The 24,817-nt window shown below is 41.6% G+C and overlaps 1 protein-coding gene across 1 annotated transcript in view; it reads right to left on the reverse strand.

Annotated features, from left to right (window-relative positions):
* Positions 1-8,932, reverse strand: part of LOC139375341 (tyrosine-protein kinase receptor-like) — an 83,469-nt gene extending 74,537 nt beyond the window's left edge. Inside the window, exon 1 of the mRNA XM_071117036.1 lies at positions 8,771-8,932. Coding sequence (XP_070973137.1) covers positions 8,771-8,825 — 55 coding nt within the window. The 5' untranslated portion in view covers positions 8,826-8,932. The remainder of the gene's footprint in view (positions 1-8,770) is intronic.
* Between the last annotated feature and the right edge of the window lie 15,885 nt (positions 8,933-24,817).

Genomic DNA, 24,817 nt, shown 5'->3' on the forward strand with positions numbered 1-24,817 from the left:
TCATTTATCTCTTTTCATTTGTGAGTTCTTTGCCTCTCCCCATGTTTATTATTATTATTATTTTACCTTTATTTAACTAAGCATGTCGGTTTAGAACAAATTCTTATTTACAATGACGGCCTACCAAAGGGCAAAAGGCCTCCTGCGGCTACGGGGGCCTGGGATTAAACATAAATAATAATATTAATATAGGACAAAACACACATCACGACAAGAGAGACAACACAACACTACAAAAAGAGAGACTTAACACAACAACATAGCATGGCAGCAACACATGACAACACAGCATGGTGGCAACACAACATGACAACAACATGGCAGCAACACAACATGGTAGCAGCACAAAACATGGTACAAACATTATTGGGCACAGACAACAGCACAAAGGGCAAGAAGGTAGAGACAACAATGCATCACGCTAGTGTTCATGATTGAGTTTGAGTGTTTTTTGCAGCTCGTTCCAGTCGCTAGCTGCAGCGAACTAAAAAGAGGAGCGACCCAGGGATGTGTGGCTTTCGGGACCTTTAACAGAATGTGACTGACAGAATGGGTGTTGTATGTGGAGGGTGGGGGCTGCAGTAGATATCTCAGGTAGAGGGGAGTGAGGCCAAAGAGAGTTTTATAAATAAGCATAAACCAGTTGGTCTTGCGAAGTGTATACAGAGATTACCAGTTTACAGAGGAGTATAGAGTGCATTGATGTGTCCTATAAAGAGCATTGGAGGCAAATCTGATGGCCGAATGGTAAAGAACCTCTAGCTGCTCGAGAGCACCCTTACCTGCCGATCTATAAATTACATCTACCTAATCTAGCATGGGTAGGATGGTCATCTGAATCAGGGTTAGTTTGGCGGCTGGGGTGAAAGAGGCACGATTACGATAGAGGAAACCAAGTCTAGATTTAACCTTAGCCTGCAGCTTTGATATGTGCTGAGAGAAGGACAGTGTACCGTCTAGCCATACTCCCAAGTACTTGTATGAGTTGACTACCTCAAGCTCTAAAGCCTCAGAGGTAGTAATCACACCGGTGTGGAGAGGGGCATTCTTCTTACCAAACAACATGATCTTTGTTTTGGAGGTGCCAAAGACCCCTCAGAGACACCAATACTCATTAGCCAGCCTTCATGAATGGAATGGTCTACCGTATCAAAAGCTTTCGCCAAGTCAATAAAAATAGCAGCACAACATTGCTTAAACAAATCAAATCAAAGTTTATTTGTCACATGAGCCGAATACAACAGTGAAATGCTTACTTGCAGGCTCTAACCAATAGTGCAAAAAAGGTATTAGGTGAACAATAGGTAGGTAAAGAAATAAAACAATAGTAAAACGACAGGCTATATACAGTAGCGAGGCTATAAAAGAAGCAAGGCTACATACAGACACCGGTTAGTCAAGCTGATTGAGGTAGTATGTACATGTAGATATGGTTAAAGTGACTATGCATATATGATAAATAGAGAGTAGCAGTAGCGTAAAAGAGGGGTTGGCAGGTGGTGGGTGGCGGGACACAATGCAGATAGCCCGGTTAGCCAATGTGCGGGAGCACTGGTTGGTCAGCCCAATTGAGGTAGTATGTACATGAATGTATAGTTAAAGTGACTATGCATATATGATAAACAGAGAGGAGCAGCAGAGTAAAAAGAGGGGTTGGGGGGCACACAATGCAAACAGTCCGGGTGGCCATTTGTTTATCTGTTCAGGAGTCTTATGGCTTGGGGGTAAAAAATGTTGAGAAGCCTTTTGTCCTAGACTTGGCACTCCGGTATCGCTTGGCCATGCGGTAGTAGAGAGAACAGTCTATGACTGGGGTGGCTGGGGTCTTTGACAATTTCTCGGGCCTTCCTCTGACACCGCCTGGTGTAGAGGTCCTGGATGGCAGGCAGCTTTGCCCCAGTGATGTACTGGGCTGTACGCACTACCCTCTGTAGTGTCTTGCGGTCAGAGGCCGAGCAATTGTCGTACCAGGCAGTGATGCAACCGGTCAGGATGCTCTCGATGTTGCAGCTGTAGAACCTTTTGAGGATCTCAGGATCCATGCCAAATCTTTTTAGTTTCCTGAGGGGGAATAGGCTTTGTCGTGCCCTCTTCACGACTGTCTTGGTGTGTTTGGACCATTCTAGTTTGTTGGTGATGTGGACACCAAGGAACTTGAAGCTCTCAATCTGCTCCACTACAGCCCCGTCGATGAGAATGGGGGCGTGCTCGGTTCTCCTTTTCCCGTAGTCCACAATCATCTCCTTAGTCTTGGTTACATTGAGGGATAGTTTGTTTTTCTGGCACCATGCGGCCAGGTCTCTGACCTCCTCCCTATAGGCTGTCTCGTCGTTGTCGGTGATCAGGCCTACCACTGTTGTGTCGTCTGCAAACTTAATGATGGTGTTGGAGTTGTGCCTGGCCATGCAGTTGTGGTTGAACAGAGAGTACAGGAGGGGACTGAGCACGCACCCCTGGGGAGCTCCAGTGTTGAGGATCAGCGTGGCAGATGTGTTGCTGCCTACCCTCACCACCTGGGGGAGGCCCGTCAGGAAGTCCAGGATCCAGTTGCAGAAGGAGGTGTTTAGTCCCAGGATCCTTAGCTTAGTGATGAGCTTTGAGGGTACTATGGTGTTGAACGCTGAGCTGTAGTCAATGAATAGCATTCTCACATAAGTGTTCCTTTTGTCCAGCTGGGAAAGGGCAGTGTGGAGTGCAATTGAGATTGCATCATCTGTGGATCTGTTTGGGTGGTATGCAAATTGGATTGGGTCTAGGGTTTCTGGGATAATGGTGTTGATGCGAGCCAGTACCAACCGTTCAAAGCACTTCATGGCTACGGACATGAGAGCTACAGGTCTGTAGTCATTTAGGCAGGTTGCCTTTGTGTTCTTGGGCACAGGGACTATGGTGGTCTGCTTGAAACATGTTGATATTACAGACTCAATCAGGGACATGTTGAAAATGTCAGTGAAGACACCTGCCAGTTGGTCAGCACATGCCCGGAGCACATGTCCTGGTAATGCGTCTGGCCCAGCAGCCTTGTGTATGTTGACCTGTTTAAAGATCTTATTCACGTTGGCTACAGAGAGAGTAATCACACAGTCATCCGGAACAGCTGATGCTCTCATGCATGCCTCAGTTTTGCTTGCTTTGAAGCGAGCATAGAAGTGATTTAGCTCGTCTGGTAGGCTCATGTCACTGGGCAGCTCGCGGGTGTGCTTCCCTTTGTAGTCTATAATTGTTTGCAAGCCCTGCCACATAAGACAAGCGTTGGAGCCGGTGTGGTATGATTCAATCTTAGCCCTGTATTGACGCTTTGCCTGTTTGATGGTTTGTCTGAGGGCATAGCAGGATTTCTTGTAAGTAGTATTGGCGAGTAGTATTGGTGGTAACGGCAGCTTTCCCACTCGCCTTTTCCGGGTCCTGACCAGTCATCCGGCTCTTTGTCCTCTGTACCTGTGTAGCTTCCTCTTGTAAATAACAGGGATGTTGGCCATGTCGGGTGTTTGGAGAATGTCCTGTGCGTCTTGGTTGTTGCAGAAAAAATCTTTGTCTAATCCGAGTTGAGTGATCGCTGTCCTGATATCCAGAAGCTCTTTTTTTTGCCATAAGATACGGTTGCAGAAACATTATGTACAAAATAAGTTACAAATAACTTGAAAAAAAAAACACATAATAGCACAATTGCTTGGGCGCCTGTAAAACTGCTGCCATTTCTTTCGGCGCCACTTTACAGTAGAATCAAGGGAAATTGTGAAATTATTTAGGACCTTTAACCTTTTCATACATGAGTTCCAAATATCTCTAACGGTCACCCCAGCGTGAGTTTTTTGATGCACGTGATGTTAGAATGTTCTCTCCATTCCAGAATGTGATTGTTACGCAACAGTACATTTAATCCACGCTGCCCTCAAACCAAGGCACGCAGCCTGTTTATATTTATAGGCTGTTTTCAATTTGTCAATTTCAAATTATTTTCTAAGAACCGTTTGAATTGGGGTGTGTTCCGCCTCCTCATTCATTCACATAAAGTAGTTATTTTTACTTTTGAGGACAAAATAAATTTTTGGGGCATTTCTGACCCAGACAAAATTCCCCAAGCACTTCCCAATTGTTTGTGCAGTTCAAGGCTGCAGACATTTGAGCATCTCCCGTCAGAACAGGATCTGCACACAAGTGTTCACATTTTCCGTCTCTTGCCTGCATTGCAGTCATTTTTGTTTTCATTACCGATAATAACTTTGGAAATGTGTGCGTTTCTATCAAAGTAAGTGACTTATAATAGTTTCTGTATGTCATTTCTACTGTATCTCACTGTATTTATGGAGCATAATATATTTGTGTATATTCCTTATAACCGCAGACACGCGAGGTAACGTTATTAATTTCATAACCTTTATGGTGTTATATTCAATCGTGTTTATGTAGCTAGCTACATTCTTCTATTAGCGCTGTAAAACAATGCTAAATGCATCAGAGAAGTATTAGCTTGTGTTGTATTTTGAAGCTACCCTAGCCTTATGACTCCCAAGTGGCGCAGTAGTCTAATACACAGCATCTCAGGGTTAAAGGTGTCATTACAGACACCCTGGTTTGAATCCAGTCTGCGGTTCTATCAAAGTAAGTGCCTTACTATGGTATAATAGTTTCTGTATGTGAACTGTATGTCCAATTACAAAAAAATACCTTGTTCAGTAATCATCTCACCTGTTAGTTGGCGGGGAACTATGTTGCCATTGAGGGCAGCAGTGTCGATCAGATGGAAAAATATATTCTTATACTTGGTCATTTTCTGAGTGCATTCCACAAAGCTGTTTATCATGGCCGCCTTATCCAGTGCCCCCATTTTGAGGTTATAGTCAAGCACACAGTCTGGTCTGATTTATCTCTCTCCCGTCAGGTGGTCCACCTTCCCTGTGGCCGACATGGTTGCTGTCTGGGCAGTGGAGAGGACATGGACGTCTCGTTTGTCATGCCACCTTACTGCCAGCTGTTGACCATTCTCCTTGAACTCCACCTCCCCTCTCTGCATCTTCCTGCATCCGAATGCCGGCATCCCCTTCCTGTTCGAACTGACTGTGCCACATGCCCCTGTGCTTTTGGAGAGCAGATGCTGGAAGATTTCTTACTTTGTATAACGGGTCATTTAGGATGGCAGTAGCATTGTTGACGAAATGTAGGCATCGCAGCAGAACTAGGAAGCGATCTTGGGAAAAGAGGGTGGCAAAGAAGGGAGTTGAAAACATAGGATCTGTGCTCCAGTATTCTCTTAGGGAGTTCTTCTTTACTATTCCCATGAGAAGGACTGTCACCAGGAAGGGATACATTTCACTAATTGTGGTTGTCACCCGGTTAGAGAGTTTCCCCCTCACTCCTGGCTCACTCTTCTCCTGTAGCTCTAAGGCATAGCAATTGGTCTCGTCTACTATGTCTCCCACCAGCTCCACCTGTCAGAAACAACTTGAAGCACTCTGCCTCAGATGGAAATGGCAAGGAGCGTCGCACTCCAGACTGGGACTCATCAAAGCAAACAGCAGTCCTCAGATTCAGGGTTCTCAATGATTACAGGGTTGGGGGGCAGCTCCTCACTGTCAGAATCTGATTCCTGACTTTCATACTCAGACTCATTGTCAACATTTTTAAAATCTCCAGAATTTCTGCATTTGTGAGTTGTCTCCTTTTGAAAGACATTTCTAATGCTACACCTACATACTCTGTGTCTCACAAAGACACAGCGGTCGGAACCAAAAACCTCAAATTTGGACTCATCAGACCAAAGGACAGATTTCCACCAGTCTAATTTCCATTGCTTGTTTTGCTTGACCCAAGCAAGTCTCTCTTCTTATTGGTGTCACGTCCTGACCTTAGTTCCTTTTTTATGTCTCTGTTTTAGTTTGGTCAGGGTGTGAGTTGGGGTGGGCATTCTATGTTTTGTGTTCTATATTTTCTATTTCTATGTGTTTGGCCTGGTATGGTTCCCAATCAGAGGCAGCTGGCAATCGTTGTCTCTGATTGAGAACCATACTTAGGCAGCCTGTTTTCCCACTATGGGTTGTGGGTAGTTATTTTATGTTTAGTGTTTTTGTTGCACCTTACATAACTGTTAGATTGTTGTGTTTGTTCTGGTATTCATCTTCATTAAAAGTATTATGAATACGTACCACCCTGCACTTTGGTCCTCTTCTCCTTCTCCCGACGACAATCGTTACAATTGGTGTCCTTTAGTAGTGGTTTCTTTGCAGTTAATCGACCATGAAGGCTTTATTCATGCAGTCTCCTCTTAACAGTTGATGTTGAGATCTGTCTGTTACTTGAACTCTGTGAAACATTTATTTGGGCTGCAATCTGAGGCTCATAACTCTAATGAATATATCATCTGCAGCAGAGGTAAATCTGGGTCTTCCTTTCCTGTGGTTGTCCTCATGAGAGCCAGTTTCATCATAGCGCTTGATGGTTTTTGCGACTGGCCAAAGTTCTTAAAATGTTCAGAATTGACTGACCTTCATGTCTTAAAGTAATGATAGACTGTAGTTTCTCTTTGAACATTTGAGCGGCTCTTGCCATAATATGGACTTGGTCTTTTACCAAATAGAACTATCTTCTTTAAACCAGCTCTACCTTGGGGTGGTATACAGGGCCAGACGGAATACCAGGGCGTGTACTCAGCGCATGCGCTAACCAACTGGCAAGCGTCTTCACTGACATTTTCAACCAGTCCCTGACTGAGTCTGCAATACCAGAATGTTTCAAGCAGACCACCATAGCCCCTGTGCCCAAGAACACAAAAGAAACCTACCTAAAAGACTACCGACCCATAGCACTCACGTCTATAGCTATGAAGTGCTTTGAAAGGCTGGTCATGGCTCACATCAACACCATTACCCCAGAAACCCTAGACCCATTCCAACAGAGCCATAGATCTAAGGACCCTGGGACTAAACACCTCCCTCTGCAACTGGATCCTGGACTTCCTGTCGGGCCGCCCCCAGATGGTAAGGGTAGGTAACACCACATCTGCCACACTGATCCTCAACACAGGGGACCCTCAGGTGGTTGTGCTCAGTCCCATCCTGTGCTCCCTGTTCACTCATGACTGCACAGCCAGGCACGACTATGACACCATCATTATGTTTGCTGATGACACAACAGTGGTAGGCCTGATCACCGACAACGACAAGACAGCCTATAGGGAGGAGGTCAGAGACCTGGCCACGTGGTGCCAGGACAACAACCTCTCCCTCAATGTGATTGAGACAAAGGAGATGATTGTGGACTACAGGAAAAGGAGGAGCGAGCACACCCTCATTCTTATCGACAGGGCTGTAGTGGAGCAGATTGAGAGCTTCAAGTTCATTGGTGTCCATATCACCAACAAACTAGAATGGTCCAAACACACCAAGGCAGTCGTGAAGAGGGCACGACAAGCCCTATTCACCCACAGGAAACTAAACAGATTTGGCATGGGTCCTGAGATCCTCAAAAGGTTCTACAGCTGCCTGCTACGGCAACTGTTCGACCTCCGACCACAAGGCACTACAGAGGGTAGTGATTTATTTTGATTTGATGTGAAATACTTCAATGATCCTCATCTAGGGAAAATTCTGCCACAATATATAGCAATAACGATTTCATAAAACTATAAAGAAATAAGCCACTATAAAACAGAGCAAAACCGTCATACTATAATTTGGACACTTTTTTTATATAATTTATCATTTTTCTTCTTAAAAAGTAGAGATACAAGTACTTTATTTTTTTTGCCAAATGAAAACAACATTTACTAAATTATTCTGATTACACTTACAGTTGAACTTCATGAATCTTACATGAGTGTTTTCTTGTCATACTGACATAAAACTAATTGAGAAAACGCTGACTTGTTGCTCATGCTAAATCATAAGGCACAACGTGTGTGGTAGTGTGTGTACATTTACAGTGTGGCCATCTTCTAAAGAAGCCCTATATGCAGAAATGTTGGCTCCAGTTAAAACAGACATGTACCAGCAGGATCCCCCAGGAACTCTCTGATTGAGACATTACTGATTGTGGAGATTGAGAGGATTTGTATAATGTATGGCCAATAAAGGCTTATTCTAGTTTAGAAGGTTATACAAGTAAATCAAGGACATAACCTACAGTAGGAAAAAAGTATGAGGCACAGTTAAGTGGGCTACATATTGACAACATGGACATCTATCCATTTGGATATCGTGTTCTGATATAATCCAGCACCGTTCCAAACATGCAGGGTTTCAAACGTACAATAATCACGGTGTATGTCAAACAGCAATGTTCTAGAAGCAACTCAGTTGAAAATGACTCTAAGGGAGCAATTCAATCTGTCTCGGAAATTCAGCGTTACAGCATCATTTAAATGTAAAGGCGATGTTCCCGCGGAGGCTGCATTCACCGTAAACGCTGCTTAAATCAGATCAATCGGAAATTACCTTTACATTTCTAGCACGCAATCTGTAACACTTCAGTGATACAGATTTGATAGAACCTTAAATAACTTTATAGGTATGATTACCTTAATGAAATTCGTTCGGGAATGTGTAACAATTGCCCAATAAAGTGAATTGATGTATTTGCCTATCATAGGAGTAGACGAATCTCATGACCGTGAGGGGAACTGATGTTGAAACTTCGAATAAAGTTGACTCAGTTTAGTAATCCTACTACACCAAACTAAAGTGATGAAGAAAATATTACTGAAATTGATTTAATATAAGTGCCCAAATATAGCCAAGTAGATTATCAATGAATGACTAGCCAGTAGGTTACTTACCTATCAAAACACTGAGCGCAATATTAATACAAATGTGTCTTCCTATATAATCCATGGCTCTTTTTGGAAGGATCCTGGAAAGAGTTGTCTCTATTTTGCACTTTTGCCACTTTATTTATTCATGTAAACAAATGCTAAACTAAAAACACGTTTTAAAGATCACCAAGTCCCAAGGACGCGCAGCCTCTTTGCAAGTGGAGTTTCTTCACCCGCTTGCAGTAGTCTAATAATACATTCTGATGAAGATGCCGCAGCGATTGGGTCTGAACTCAAACTCTCTCATCCTCTCTCTCTCTCCCTCGTTCTCTTTGGGTTACTACCTCTGCCTAGTCAGAAACGTGGTCCTAACGCCAGCTGTTATTTTTTTACCGAGCAGTCATTGCACCATACTGTATACTGCCTTGCAGAGGGCTTGTATGTAGCGGTTTGCTTTAAGAAATCGTAACCTTCCAATGTTTTCAGATTTGTATGAAATATGACCAATAATTAATGACAATATGAGGGGGAAAAAAAATCCTTCCAAAAAATGTAATTAAGCATTTTACAAGCAGCTTCTCCGTGTTGGAATTGTATGGGTATACCCCAGAAACAGAATGGTGTGGGTATACCCCAGAAACAGAATGGTGTGGGTATACCCCAGAAACAGAATGGTGTGGGTATACCCCAGAAACAGAATGGTGTGGGTATACCCCAGAAACAGAATGGTGTGGGTATACCCCAGAAACAGAATGGTGTGGAAGTATACTGTCAATTCAAATATGAATGTAAGCAGACCACTGATTGGTCAGCTCAGCCAATTAGGCAAGATGATATCATTCTCTATGTGGAAATAACCAGTGTTGTTTTCTCAAATGTATGCCAAATACGAGTATAAAACAAGTCAACAACATTATTTAAGTATGAGTTAACAGAATATTAACTTTTAAATGCGATATTTTCACTGGACAGTTACTTTAAAGCAATATAAAATGAAAATAAAAAAGGAAAATATAGAGTATAAGTTGATTTGAAGACCTTTGGTCAGATTCCATTAAATATTGCATTGCAGAAATCAGAGGTTTTCTTTTTTTTACTTGGAAAATACTGGCTGTTACACATAATCTAAAGTTGAAGTCAGAAGTTTACATAAACCTTAGCCAAATACACTTAAACTTAGTTTTTCACAATTCCTGACATTTAATCTTAGTAAAAGTTCCCTGTCTTAGGTCAGTTAGGATAACCACTTTATTTTAAGAATGAGAAATGTCCGAATAATAGTAGAGAGAATGATTTATTTCAGACTTTTTTCTTTCATCACATTCCCAGTGGGTCAGAAGTTTACATACACTCAACTAGTATTTGGTAGCATTGCCTTTAAATTGTTTAACTTTGGTCAAACGTTTCAAGTAGCCTTCCACAAGCTTTGCACATAAGTTGGGTGAATGTTGTCCCATTCCTCCTGACAGAGCTGGTGTAACTGAGTCAGATTTGTAGGCCTCATTGCTCGCACATGCTTTTTCAGATCTGCCCACAAATGTTCTATGGGATTGAGGTCAGGGCTTTGTGATGGACACTCCAATACCTTGACTTTGTTGTCCTTACCTTGACTTTGTTGACATTTTGCCACAACTTTGGAAGTATGCTTGGGGTCATTGTCCATTTGGAAGACCCATTTGTGACCAAGTTTTAACTTCCTGACTGATTTCTAGAGATGTTGCTTCAATATATCCACATCATTTTCCCTTCCTCATGAAGCCATCTATTTTGTGAAGTGCACCAGTCCCTCCTGCAGCAAAGCACCCCCACAACATGATGCTGCCACCCCCATGCTTCACGGTGTGGATGCTGTTTTTTGGCTTGCAAGCATCCCCCTTTTTCCCCCAAACATAAAGATGGTCATTATGGCCAAACAGTTTTATTTTTGTTTCATCAGACCAGAGGACATTTCTCCAAAAAGTACGATCTTTGTCCCCATGTGCAGTTGCAAACCGTAGTCTGACTTTTTTATGGCGGTTTTGGAGCAGTGGCTTTTTCCTTGCTGAGTGGCCTTTCAGGTTATGTCGATATAGGACTTATTTTACTGTGGATATAGATACTTTTGTACCCGTTTCCTCCAGCATCTTCACAAGGATTGATTTGCACTTTTCACACCAAAGTACGTTCATCTCTAGGAGACAGAACGCGTCTCCTTCCTGAGCGGTATGACGGCTGCGTGGTCCCATGGTGTTTAAACTTGTGAACTATTGTTTGTACATGAGTTTGAAGGTAAGCCTTGAAATACATTCACAGGTACACCTCTAATTGCTTCTAAAGCCATGACATCCTTTTTGGGAATTTTCTAAGCTGTTTAAAGGCACAGTCAACTTAGTGTATGTAAACTTCTGACCCACTGGAATTATGATACAGTGAATTATAAGTGAAATAATCTGTCTGTAAACAATTGTTGGAAAAATAACTTGTGTCATGCACAAAGTAGATGTCCTAACCAACTTGCCAAAATGATAGTTTGTTTAACAAGAAATTTGCACAGTGGTTGAAAAACAAGTTTTTTTCAATTTAAAGTTTTATTAAGTTTTCTTGTTTTTCAATCAACCAACAAAACACATTCCACATTCACCAGAGTCTATCAAAATTGGGCTGTCTCTTGCAGAGGTCATAAGTGAGCTTTTCAAGAGAGAGAAAGTCAACAATCTGGTCAATCACACATTTTAAATGTAGGAGGGGTATTAGAGGCCCACAATAGAAGAATACATTTCTTAGCAAAGTATGTAATAGTCATAAGCAAATTTTCTCTGTCAGGATCAAGAACAAAGTCCTGCTGGGCATTAAGAAGATAGATACACAGGGTCATACCAAACTGGTCATCTAGTATTTTCTGTGCAGCAGTATGTATAGATTGCCAGATTCTGGCAATCTCTCTACAGTTCCAAAATACATGCATATAGGTTCCACTTTCAGAGGTAAGAAAAACAAGTTTTGATGACTCCAATCTAAGTGTATGTAAACTTCCGACTTCAACTGTACATGCTTTTTCCACAGTAGAGCTTTCCAATTGTACTTGTTTGTAGTATTAGTAGGAAACAGTGATGAGCCTACAGTATGTTACCTTGAATTTGTCTTACATTAGAGGCTCAGTATCTACTCAGCCAAAGGTGCCTAGTTATGCAATTAAAGGTTACAAGCACAAGAACTCACCGTTTCCCTTCTTATGTTTGGACTGAATGACAACCGACATATGATTCAGTATGACATAAATAAATAGGAAGTAATCCGTTAGGTCTCACAAGACCAAATGAATGTTTACTTGAAAAACATTGCACACCTGAAGTACAGTCTCTATTGCAAAGTGCAAAAGTTAATTATTCTAGTCCAGTGTTTCCCATACTTTTTATAGTCCCGTACCCTTCAAACATTCAACCTCCAGCTGCGTTCCCCCGTTAGCACTAGGGTCAGTGCACTATCAAATGTTGTTTTTTTGCCATCATTTTAAGCCTGTCACACACACACTATACAATGCATCTATTAAACATAAGAATTAGTGTGAGTTTCTGTTACAACCCGGCTCTTAGGAAGTGACAAAGAGCTGCTATAGGACCAGGACACAAATAATAATATAATAATAACCAATAATTTTTCTCTTTATTTAGCCAGCTTACATATAAAACTTTATTTGTTCATTGGAAATGGTGAATAACTCACCACAGGTTAATGAGAAGGGTGTGCTTGAAGGATGCACATAACTCTGTAATGTTGGGTTGTATTGGAGAGTCTCAGTCTTAAATCATTTTCCACACACAGTCTATGCCTGTATTTAGTTTTCATGCTAGTGAGGGCCGAGAATCCACTCTCACATGGGTACGTGGTTGCAAAGGGCATCAGTGACTTAACAGCGCGATTTTCCAAGGCAAGAAACTCTGAAATCTGGCAGTGGCTTCTGATTAAGTTCAATTTTCACAGAACCGCTTGTTGCAATTTCGATGAGGCTCTCTTGTTCAGATATTGGTAAGTGGACTGGAGGCAGGGCATGAAAGGGATAATGAATCCAGTTGTTTGTGTTATGCGTTTCAGGAAAGAACCTGTGTAATTATACACCAAACTCACTCAGGTGCTTTGCTATGTCACATCTGACATTGTCTGTAAGCTTGAGTTCATTTGCACACAAAAAATCATACAATGACAGAAAGACCTGTGTGTTGTCCTTGTTAATGCAGACCGAAAAGAGCTCCAACTTCTTGATCATAGCCTCAATTTTGTCCCGCACATTGAATATAGTTGCAAGAGAGTCCCTGTAATCCTAGATTCAGATCATTCAAGCGAGAAAAAACATCACCCAGATAGGCCAGTCATGTGAGAAACTCATCATTGTGCAAGAGGTCAAGTGACAATAATGGTCAGTAAAGAAAACTTTAAGCTTGTCTCTCATTTTTTTTTTAAATGTGTCAATACTTTGCCCCTTGATAACCAGCGAACTTCTGTATGTTGTAAAATCATTACATGGTCGCTGCCCATATCATTGCATAATGCAGAAAATACACGAGAGTTCAGGGGCCTTGTTTTAACAAAGTCAACCATTTTCACTGTAGTGTCCAAAACATATTTCAAGCTGTCAGGCATTCCCTTGGCAGCAAGAGCCTCTCGGTGGATGTTGTAGTGTACCCAAGTGGCGTCGGGAGCAACTGCTTGCACGCACCTTACCACTCCATTATGTCTCCCTGTCATGGCTTTGGTGCCATCAGTACAGATACCAACACATCTTGACCACCAAAGTCCATTTGATGTCAGAAATGCCAAGCAGTAATTGTTTCAAAACATCTTCTGCCATGTCACTGATGCGTCGTGAAACAGTGTTGTTTGATGAAGGTTTTGTCTGTATAGTTTTTTTGGCCTTTTCCCCCAGCATTGTCCCAGCCATATCCACGGCAGCAGGAAGAATGAATTCCTCCACAATAACAGGGGGCTTGCCTGTCCTAGCCACTCGGTAGCTCACCGTATAAGAAGTTTCTAGCCCCTTCTTATTAATGGTATCTATTGCTTTTATATATGTCTTACTACCCGAAAGTCCTCTTTATTCTTGCTCACAAAACTCCAGTGGCTTATTTTTCTAATTGTCATGTTTCGTTTCTAAATGTCTGTGCAAGAGTGAAGGTTTCCCGTGAGAGAGTAACGATTAATGTGATTGGATGTTAGTTGTTTGAATAGGCTACCTGTATTTGACATTGTGTTGTTATTTCGCTGAACACTAGATGGTTTAATTTTATTTTTGGCAGTGAAACAAGGCTACTTAGGCAACAACAAAAACACACCCAAATGAATAGCCCCATTGGAAAATATAAATGTACTGTTTGAAAATGTGAAGAAGAAAAAAAGTGTTGATGGAGACAAGCGAAGATTAAAAGCCAGAACTATATTAGATCCACACTTATAAGGGGTGCCCTTACAAAAAATGTCCTACAGGAATCCTGCAGGAATTCAACCTTCTGTGAAGGAATTGTGCAGGTATCCTGCAGGAATACTGTAGGATTGATAAAAGCCTACAGGAAAAGTCCCTGATGCTCCTGCAGGAGTATGAATTGTCCTGCAGAAATGTTGAAAATCCTGGACAAACGTGACAATTCCTGCAGGATTCCAAGTAATTCCAGGTTGAATTCTGCAGGACCAAAACCAATTCCTGCAGGAATCATGCAGGACTGAAACCTTCAGGTTTTTGATATTTGTACAGGAATCAAATCAAACTTTATTTGTCACATGCGCCAAATACAACAGGTGTAGAGATTACAAATCCTTAACCAACAATGCAGTTCAAGAAAGAGTTAAGAAAAAGTTTACGAAATAAAAGAAAGTAAAAAAACCTGCAGGATTTTGTTATTAAGTACAGGATAAGTTAAGCACAGGATTTGAGATACAGTATGTTGTGACAACAGAGAAAAGAGACTTAAAAAAAATAGTGCAATATCAGACATTTCAACTCAGCATTTGTAACGTAATCATTGACAATGTCCACGTGCAATAAATAATTTATATTTGATAGATACCAACACAGTTGATAATGGTTTCAGTAGGCCCACACTTCAGTGAATGTAATAATGATTTATATATCATGCTGTCATTTTAAGAAACACCTTCATTCATACATACTCAAAATAAATCAATACAATGTAAAAATAAAAGTTGTGTACAGTGAAGAGTCTACCTCCCATTTGTTGGGCTGTAAACAGATGTAGTTCCCTTGTACACCTGGGATGTCTTTCAGGTAAACACAGGTGGCACGGATGTCTGTGCATTTGATTAATTTAACCTCATTTGAAATGCCAATCTATTTAAGAATCCCAGAGGCAGAGCCTCCTGTCGCTAGGTCTGTGCATCTTGTTGTCATCACTGGGTCTATAAAAGTGTAGCCCACTTCACTGCCAACATCAACAAAAGACGTGACCATCCTCACCGACCCATGTTGGGTGACCACACCATGGTTCACTCGTTTTGACAAGGTACTTTCTGTTTTGGAATGAATGCGATTCCCATTACCGATCACTCTATGACGAAATGTACATGTTTTTTTAAAGTAATGCCTGACTCCTCAAGGAGAAAAGCCTGCCTTGATGTAGGGTTCCGTGTAACAGGACACCCTAGTAAAAATGCATTTGTTTGGTGAGTTTGTAGTGCCTTCACATTTCTTCAACAAACCTTTAGTTAGCTTGGTTTGATAAGTGTACGAAACAGAGCGATGTACAAAAGTGCATTAGCCGTCGTTATTTCTCTTCCAATAGACCAGGACCTACGATGGTATTTGGACTCAAACCACAGTGTAGTCATTCGCCGACACATGCCAAGTAAGATGCCGTGCATGTCATCAAAAGCAAACATTAAAGGAGATGGGCCCTTAACACCATGTATGATGTTCCCTGACTCTATCACCAAGGCAACCTCTCTGTGGTGTTTAGTGTGTGTGCATGGCTCTGGCTCACTCTATCACCAAGCCAACCTCTCTGCGGTGTTTAGTGTGTGTGCGTGGCTCTGGCTCACTCTATCACCAAGGCAACCTCTCTGCAGTGTTTAGTGTCTGTATGTGGCTCTGGCTCACTCTATCACCAAGGAAACCTCTCTGCCGTGTTTAATGTCTGTAGGTGGCTCTGGCTCACTCTATCACCAAGGCAACCTCTCTGCGGTGTTTTGTAGAAACATCTCAAGGATGATCAATGGAAACAGGATGCACCAGAGCTCAATTTCGAGTCTCATAGCAAAGGGTCTGAATACTTATATTAATAAAGAATCTGTTTATTATTTTTAATACATTTGCAAAAATGTATTAAACGTTTATTTTTCTCGCTATGTTTTCACGATAACACATTACAACGATACAGTACTCAACATGTGTCACCGTTACAGGACCTTATTGATATGTACAGTGATTGCACATTGTATATGAAAACAACTCAGCTGATGCATATAGAATGCAAAGGACAGATGGTTCATTTGCTGGCTGGTCAATTCTCTCTCCCTGTGGGATGATGTGTGAACAGCTTGTATTTTCGAATCTGTTCATGGGTCAGTGAATGCCAAAGAGATCAGGTTCCCCATCTTCACAAGGTGCATCTGAACTGACTGCGCTTAGACTACATTGGAGTTAGACCTATCAAATTTCCCAGCTGATTATACAACAGAGGAGTTCAAAGGACATGAATTCAGAAGTTGGATTGTTTCAGATAAATGAAAAAGCTGCACATTTCAATGTGTTGTTGGGATGATGATTTTGCTTCTACAAATGCTGCAGTTGCTCTTAATTTTTTGTTATATATATATATATATATATAACAAACAAAAAAAAAAAATATATATATATATATATATATATATAGACACGCAGAGATATATGAAAATAGTAAAAATTGTTGAGTTCTCCATATGCCTTATTTCAAACAACAATAAATTAAGTTAAGATTTGCTTTATCAGAACAAGCTATTACCCCTCAAATATGATCTAAATCCAAAAGAAGGAAAAGTTTTTCAACTTGAGATAGTGTTCTTCATGGGGAAATTATTTAGAAATATATGGCAAATGAAAATGACTGGATTTAATTTCATTCTGGCTACACACAGAACTTGTTTTGTTACACGCTAAAGTCTAACCTGAAGCAAATTCAGTGAAATGTAGTACTAAATCCAATCTTGTTAGATTGAAATATTACTTTGGAAAGATACCCCTTGAACAAAACACCAATGTAGGATATCTTTTTCCAAAAACCACGCCTCCAAACCAAAAGTAGTGTGATCATACAAGAGAGAGTAAGGGTGCCTAGGCCTTAGGGCAGTTAGAGGGAAAGTTGTTTTGGAGGACAGATAGTCTCTTGACAGTGATTGAAAGTACTGTGTCACTTATTTGGGCTTGGAGGGGTGCACAGTGCCTAAGGCAAGTCCATGCAGCAGCCCCCCCCCCAAACCCCGTCTCAAATTATCTTTGTTATTCAAGTCTGGTAGACTAGAGAGACAGACAGTAAGATAAAGGGTGAGTGTGTTCATGTGCAAAAACAGCCTTTGTGGCCACACAGACCACCAGAGCCAACCGATCATTCTGAATATTCCTTCTGGCCACAGCTTCCAGCCAGAGGGTAATATAACTGCTTGCTGTGAGGTGCAGATAAGATCTTGACACTGTAATTCAATATATATATATAAATATAACTCCAGCTACATTACTGCAGAAAAGCCAATGGAGAGCAAAGAAATGTCAAACCACAGCGCAGTACATATAGCTAATGCAAAATGCGAAAACACATTTTGTGATCTTTGAAAGAATATTGATCAATATAATTTGTTTACTGTCACACCCTGACCTGTTCCACATGTATTTGTGCTTGTCTCTACCCCCCACCAACTGTCTCCCATCTCCCCTCATTATCCCGTGTATTTATACCTGCGTTTTCTGTACTATCCGTACTATCCGCCTCCTGTGTCTGCATCTGGTCTTAGCCTGAGCCTTGATAATACAAACTGGCCCCCAATCGAACGGCCAGTAGAAGCGAGCCAATCAGGACCTAGATATGGCTATTCGTTGCCTCGTCTCCACCAGCCACACCACCTGAAGCCAGCAACTTGTGTGGGTGGAATATGCCCGTAACCCACTTCCCTGCTTGGCCACTGGTCTCTCACCCTTGGAGTGTTCCTTGGGATATCAGCCCCTGCTCTTCCCTGAGGAAGAAGTCAGCACCCCCTCTGCCAACATGTTTGTCTGCCACTGTTGGAAGAGAGCCCCGGCCGCTCTTCTGTATACCACATCCAGGTGTCGGCGACAGGCAGATCGCCACCCTGCTATCAGCTCAGACAAAGTGTATGGCTTTCCACTCGGGACCTGCCCGTCCGGATGGAGTCCTGTAAACTTAATTTGCCCTTTCCTCATCTCTAAAATCTTTAGCCCATCTGCAGTTCGTCTTTTGTTGCCCTGCACCCTCCACATACATCCCACTTTTCATATGTCTAGGATTAAACCTCTGTCTCACAGCCCTTTGTGTCCTGTGTCCTGTTTGTCTGTTGCCAGTTCGTCTTGTCCCGTCATCTTGTCCTGTCACTCCCTGACCTGTTCCACCTGTCTTTGTGCTTGTCTCCACCCCCCACCAGATGTCTCCTCATTATCCGTGTATTTATACCTGTGTTTTCTGTTGCCAGTTCGTCTTGTCCCGTCAAGTCCTACCAGCTTGTTCCCTTTGTGCTAGTTTGTTTTTCCTAGTCTTCCCAGTTTTGACCTTTCTGCCTGTCCTGATCCTGTCTGTTGTCCTGTACCTGACCAACTCTGATTTGGATTACAACTCTTTGCCTGCCTTGACTTACCTTTTGCCTGCCCCGTCTACTATAATGAACTCTGAGACTAGTACTATCCGCCTCCTGTGTCTGCATCTGGGTCTTAGCCATCCCTTAATATTTACTCGTATTCTAGTATATTAGCCACAGTCATCATTTGAAGTGTCTTTAACAAACCTTTCAAATTGTGTTATAAAAATATATATATTTATGCATTGCATCCTAAATAATTCTATATCAAGAGTGATGCACTTGTACTAGCTTCTAGTACAGCAAAGCTATGCAGTACTAAAGGAGCTGCCAAAGGTTGATGTCACTTTGTCTCCATTTCCATAAAACACTGAGTGGCAGCTTGGCAAAGCCATTCACAAAGATTGTAAATAATCCATCAATGAGAAACAGGAGAGTGTTGGGTGAAAGGACTGCATATTACCTGCTCTGGGCGGCGAGCCAGAAGGCTGAGGAGAGCGTATCAGCATGAGAAGGATGAAATGTCACCATGACAGTAGAAAGCCTGTTCGGGTCAAATATCCCTGTGCCCACACACAGGTTGGTATACATACACACACAGCATGCATATGCACAGACACAGACACAGCACACAGACACAGCACACAGACACAGCACACAGACACAGACACACACACAGACACAGCACACAAACACAGCACACAGACACAGCACACAGACACACACACACACACACACAGACACACACACACACACACACACACACACACACACACACACACACACACACACACACACACACACACACACACACACACACACACACACACACACACACACACACACACACACACACAGACAGACAACTAATAATTTCTACTGCATGAGGGAACGCTCATCGAAATGTTGCTTTCCAGTGATATTATTTTTGGAAAGCGCTTCAGCACTTAAGGTACATCACACTGGAAAACAGGCTCTTTGTGTCACTTTTGAAATATTGAAGAGATCTTGTTGAAGAAAAGCAGATTTCCTATACAAACACCAAGCCAATTTACCTGCAGCAGAGACATTCTGTCCTTTGAGTGCTTCTATCCACTGCCGTAATCTATCAACTGTAATTCAAGTCAACAAGTAAAGTCGTTAGATAAGTTCATATTTAATCACCAAAGAAAATAGGTAGTCAATGTAAAATAAACTGTAAAGACAATTGATTTGTTCTGGGCCTTACTCTAATGTAAGATATGGACATATTGCACGAGAGAGACTATATTAATATATTAAGAAACACTCCATGAGCATGAGCAGTAATAGATCATTATGTAGATAATTATGAACATTGAAGGTTACTGTACGTAAACATTAACCATAGCTTCCTCAGTAAGAAATCTAAAAACACTATATAATAGATAACATAAATAAAACCACAACAGCCATAAGGTAACAATGATATCAATAACAACAGTCCTGAAAAACATCACTGGAACAAAATGTTCTACTGTCTAATAAAGGAAAAATATTTACTCATGTCTCCTTTCCCTTCCCCATTAAAGTAATGTTCCCACTCCACCATAGACTTGCTGTTCCCACTCCACCATAGACTTGCTGTTCCCACTCCACCATAGACTTGCTGTTCCCACTCCACCATAGACTTGCTGTTCCCACTCCACCATAGACTTGCTGTTCCCACTCCACCATAGACTTGCTGTTCCCACTCCACCATAGACTTGCTGTTCCCACTCAGCCAAAGACTTGATGTTCCCACTCCACCATAGGCTTGCTGTTCCCACTCCACCATAGACTTGCTGTTCCCACTCCACCATAGACTTGCTGTTCCCACTCCACCATAGACTTGCTGTTCCCACTCAGCCATAGACTTGCTGTTCCCACTCAGCCATAGACTTGCTGTTCCCACTCAGCCATAGACTTGCTGTTCCCACTCCACCATAGACTTGCTGTTCCCACTCAGCCATAGACTTGCTGTTCCCACTCCACCATAGACTTGCTGTTCCCACTCCACCATAGACTTGCTGCTCCCACTCAGCCATAGACTTGCTGTTCCCACTCAGCCATTAACTTGCTGTTCCCACTCAGCCACAGACGTGGTGGACCATCATCCATAAAACATGACGGGTCCCCCTACCCTGCTAGAGCAGTCGGAATCCCATCCAAAGGCTTGGGAAATGGGCCAGAAGTGGGCGCAGATACATGGGCATTACAAAGAGACATGTTTTGGTCAATTACTACCAAATGCCCACATTTCTGACTGATGCAATTGGAGAGGGGAGTTTTTGTCACATTGTGGCGGTAACCAACGTGGTCTCAGGGCAATTCATATTATTCGGTATGTAAATCTGTGACACTTCATTTACTATGATATGTTTCACATGTCTTACTCGGACGTACGATAGCATACAAATTGGATGATGTAACTTGTCTTACGTCTTGGAGGACAGAGAGGCACCGGAGGGGTTTGTTTTTTCAATTTTTTTGTGACTCATTTTTGTACATAATGTTGCTGCTACCGTCTCTTATGACCGAAAAGGACATCAGAACAGCGATTACTGACCTTGAACTGAACGAAGATCTTTTCTTGAATGAGTCTGATGAAGAATATACTGCTTCCCGGAGACGAGGCCCTCATCCCTGTCATTCTCTTGAAGAAAAGATGGGAATACAGGGGGCAGAGGTCTGGATGCCTTGTGAGAATCGGCGAGTGAGTAAACCACCACTACCATCAGTATTATTGGCCAACGTGCAATCATTGGAAAACAAACAGGACAATCTACAATTAAGAATATCCTACCAAGGGGACATTCAAAACTGTAATATTTTATGTTTTATTTTATATTTTATGTAAATAAAGGTGAAATAAAATAAATAAAAATGTTTCAGAGACTTGGCTGAACGACGACATGGATTATATAGAGCTGTCTGGCTTCTCCGCTTCGGCAAGACAGAGCAGCCTATAGGGAGGAGGTTAGAGAACTGGCAGTGTGGTGCCAGGACAACAACTTCTCTCTCAATGTGCGCAAGACAAAGGAGCTGATTGTGGACTATAGATACCGATTAATCGGACAATTTTTTTAAATGTATTTGTAATAATGACAATTACAACGATACTGAATGAACACTTATTTTAACTTAATATAATACATCTAGCCATTTCACATCGGTTACACCAGCCTAATCTCAGGAGTTGATAGGCTTGAAGTCATAAACAGCTCAATGCTTGAAGCATTGCGAAGAGCTGCTGGTAAAACGCACAAAAGTGCTGTTTGAATGAATGCTTACAAGCCTGCTGCTGCCTACCATTGCTCAGTCTGCTCTATCAAATCATAGACTTAATTATAACATAATAACACACAGAAATACGAGCCTTTGGTCATTAATATGGTCAAATCCGGGAACTATCATTTCGAAAACAAAATGTTTATTCTTTCAGTGAAACACGGAACCGTTCCGTATTTTATCTAACGGGTGGCATCCCTAAGTCTAAATATTCCTGTTACATTGCACAACCTTCAATGTTATGTCATAATTACGTAAAATTCTGGCAAATTCGTTGGTAATGAGCCAGGCGGCCCAAACTGTTGCATATACCCTGACTCTGCGTGCAATGAACGCAAGAGAAGTGACACAATTTCACCTGGTTAATATTGCCTGCTAACCAGGATTTCTTTTAGCTAAATATGCAGGTTTAAAAATATATACTTCTGTGTATTGATTTTAAGAAAGGCATTGATGTTTATGGTTAGGTACAGTCGTGCAACGATTGTGCTTTTTTCGCAAATGCGCTTTTGTTAAATCATCCCCCGTTTGGCGAAGTTGGCTATCTTTGTTAGGAAAAAATAGTCTTCACACAGTTTGCAGGGAGCCAGGTGGCCCAAACTGCTGCATATACCCTGACTCTGTTGCAAGAGAAGTGACACAATTTCCCTAGTTAAAATAAATTAATGTTAGCAGGCAATATTAATTAACTAAATATGCAGGTTTACAAATATATACTTGTGTATTGATTTTAAGGAAGGCATTGATGTTTATGGTTAGGTACACGTTGGAGCAACGACAGTCCTTTTTCGCGAATGCGCACGTCATCGATTATATGCAACGCAGGACACGCTAGATAAACTAGTAATATCATCAACCATGTGTAGTTAACTTGTGATTATGATTGATTGTTTTTTATAAGATAAGTTTAATGCTAGCTAGCAACTTACCTTAGCTTCTTACTGCATTCGCGTAACAGGTAGGCTCCTCGTGGAGTGCAATGAGAAGCAGGTGGTTGGACGAGTTAACTGTAAGGTTGCAAGATTGAATCACCGAGCTGACAAGGTAAAACCCACCGTTCCTAGGCCGTTATTGAAAATAAGAATGTGTTCTTAACTGACTTGCCTAGTTAAATAAAGGTGTAAAAATAAAAAAATAAAAAAATCGGTGTCCAAAACTACCGATTTCCGATTGTTATGAAAACTTGAAATCGTCCCTAATTAATCGGCCATTCCGATTAATCGGTCAACCTCTAGTCCAAACACACCAAGACCATTGTGAAGAGAGCATGACATCACATTTTCCCCCTCAAGAGACTGAAAATATTTTGCAAGGGTCTACAGATCCTCAAACAGTTCTACAGCTGCACCATCGAGAGCATCCTGCATTACCGCCTGGTATGGAAACTGCTCAGCATCTGTCCGGATGGCGCTACAGAGGGTAGTGCATACGGCCCAGTATATCGATGGACCCAAGCTTCCTGACATCCAAGACCTACAGTTCCAGTCAAAAGTTTTTACACACCTACTCATTCAAGGTTTTTCTTTATTTGACTATTTTCTTCATTGTAGAATAATAGTGAATATATTAAAACTATGAAATAACACATATGGAATCATGTAGTAACCAAAAAAGTGTTAGACAAATCAAAATATTATATATTTGACACTCTTCAAAGTAGCCACCCTTTGCCTTGATGACAATTTTGCACACTTTTGGCATTCTCTCAACCAGCTTCATGAGGTAGTCACCTGGAATGCATTTCAATTAACAGGTGTGCCTTGCGTTTGAGCCAATCAGTTGTGTTGTGAAAAGGTAGGGGTGGTATACAGATAATAGCCCTATTTGGTAAAAGACCAAGTCCATGTCACAGCAAGAACAGCTCAAATAAGCAAAGAGAAATGACAGTCCATCAATACTTTAAGACATGAAGGTCAGCCAATCAGGAAAATTTGAAGAACTTTGAAAGTTTCTTCAAGTGCAGCTGCAAAAACAATCAAGCCCTATGATGAAACTAGCTCTCATGAGGACCGCCACAGGAAAGGAAGACCCAGAGTTACCTCTGGTGCAGAGGATAAGTTCATTACAGTTACCAGCCTCAGAAATAGCAGCCAAAATAAATGTTTCACAGAGTTCAAGAAACAGACACATCTGAAAATCAACTGTTCAAAGGAGACTGCGTGAATCCAGCCTTCATGGTCAAATTTCTGCAAAGAAATCACTACTAAAGAACATCAATAAGAGGAAGAGACTTGCTTGGGCCAAGAAACACAAGCAATGGACATTAAACCGGAGGAAATCTGGGTGACTACTTTGAAGAATCTCAAATATATTTAGATTTGTTTAACAGTTTTTTGGTTACTACATGATTCCAAATGTGTTATTTCATAGTTGAGTCCAAATTTGAGATTTTTAGTTCCAACTGCAGTGTCTTTGTGAGATGCAGAGTAGGTGAACAGATGATCTCTGCATGTGTGGTTCCCACTGTGAAGCATGGAGGAGGCGGTGTGATGGTGTGGGGGTGCTTTGCTGGTAACTCTGTCTGTGATTCATTTAGAATTCAAGGCACACTTAACCAGCATGGCTACCACAGCATTCTGCAGTGATACTCCATCCCATCTGGTTTGTGTTTAGTGGGATTATCATTTGATTTTCAACAGGACAATGACCCAACACACCTCCAGGCTGTGTAATGGCTATTTGTCCAAGAAGGAGAGTGATGGAGCGCTGCATCAGATGATCTGGCCTCCACGATCACCTGACTTCAACCTAATTGAGATGGTTTGGGATGAGTTGGACTACAGAGCGAAGGAAAAGCAGCCAACAAGTGCTCAGCATGTGGGAACTCCTTCAAGACTATTGGAAAAGCATTCCTCATGAAGCTGGTTAAGAGAATGCCAAGAGTGTGCAAAGCTATCATCAAGGCAAAGGGAGGCTACTTTGACGAATCTGAAATATATTTTGATTTGTTTAACAGTTTTTTGGTTACTACATGATTCCATATGTGTTATTTCATATTTTGATATCTTCACTATTAGTCTA

This window comes from Oncorhynchus clarkii, chromosome 19 (genome assembly GCF_045791955.1).
Source record: "Oncorhynchus clarkii lewisi isolate Uvic-CL-2024 chromosome 19, UVic_Ocla_1.0, whole genome shotgun sequence".
NCBI classification, from domain to species: Eukaryota; Metazoa; Chordata; class Actinopteri; order Salmoniformes; family Salmonidae; genus Oncorhynchus; species Oncorhynchus clarkii.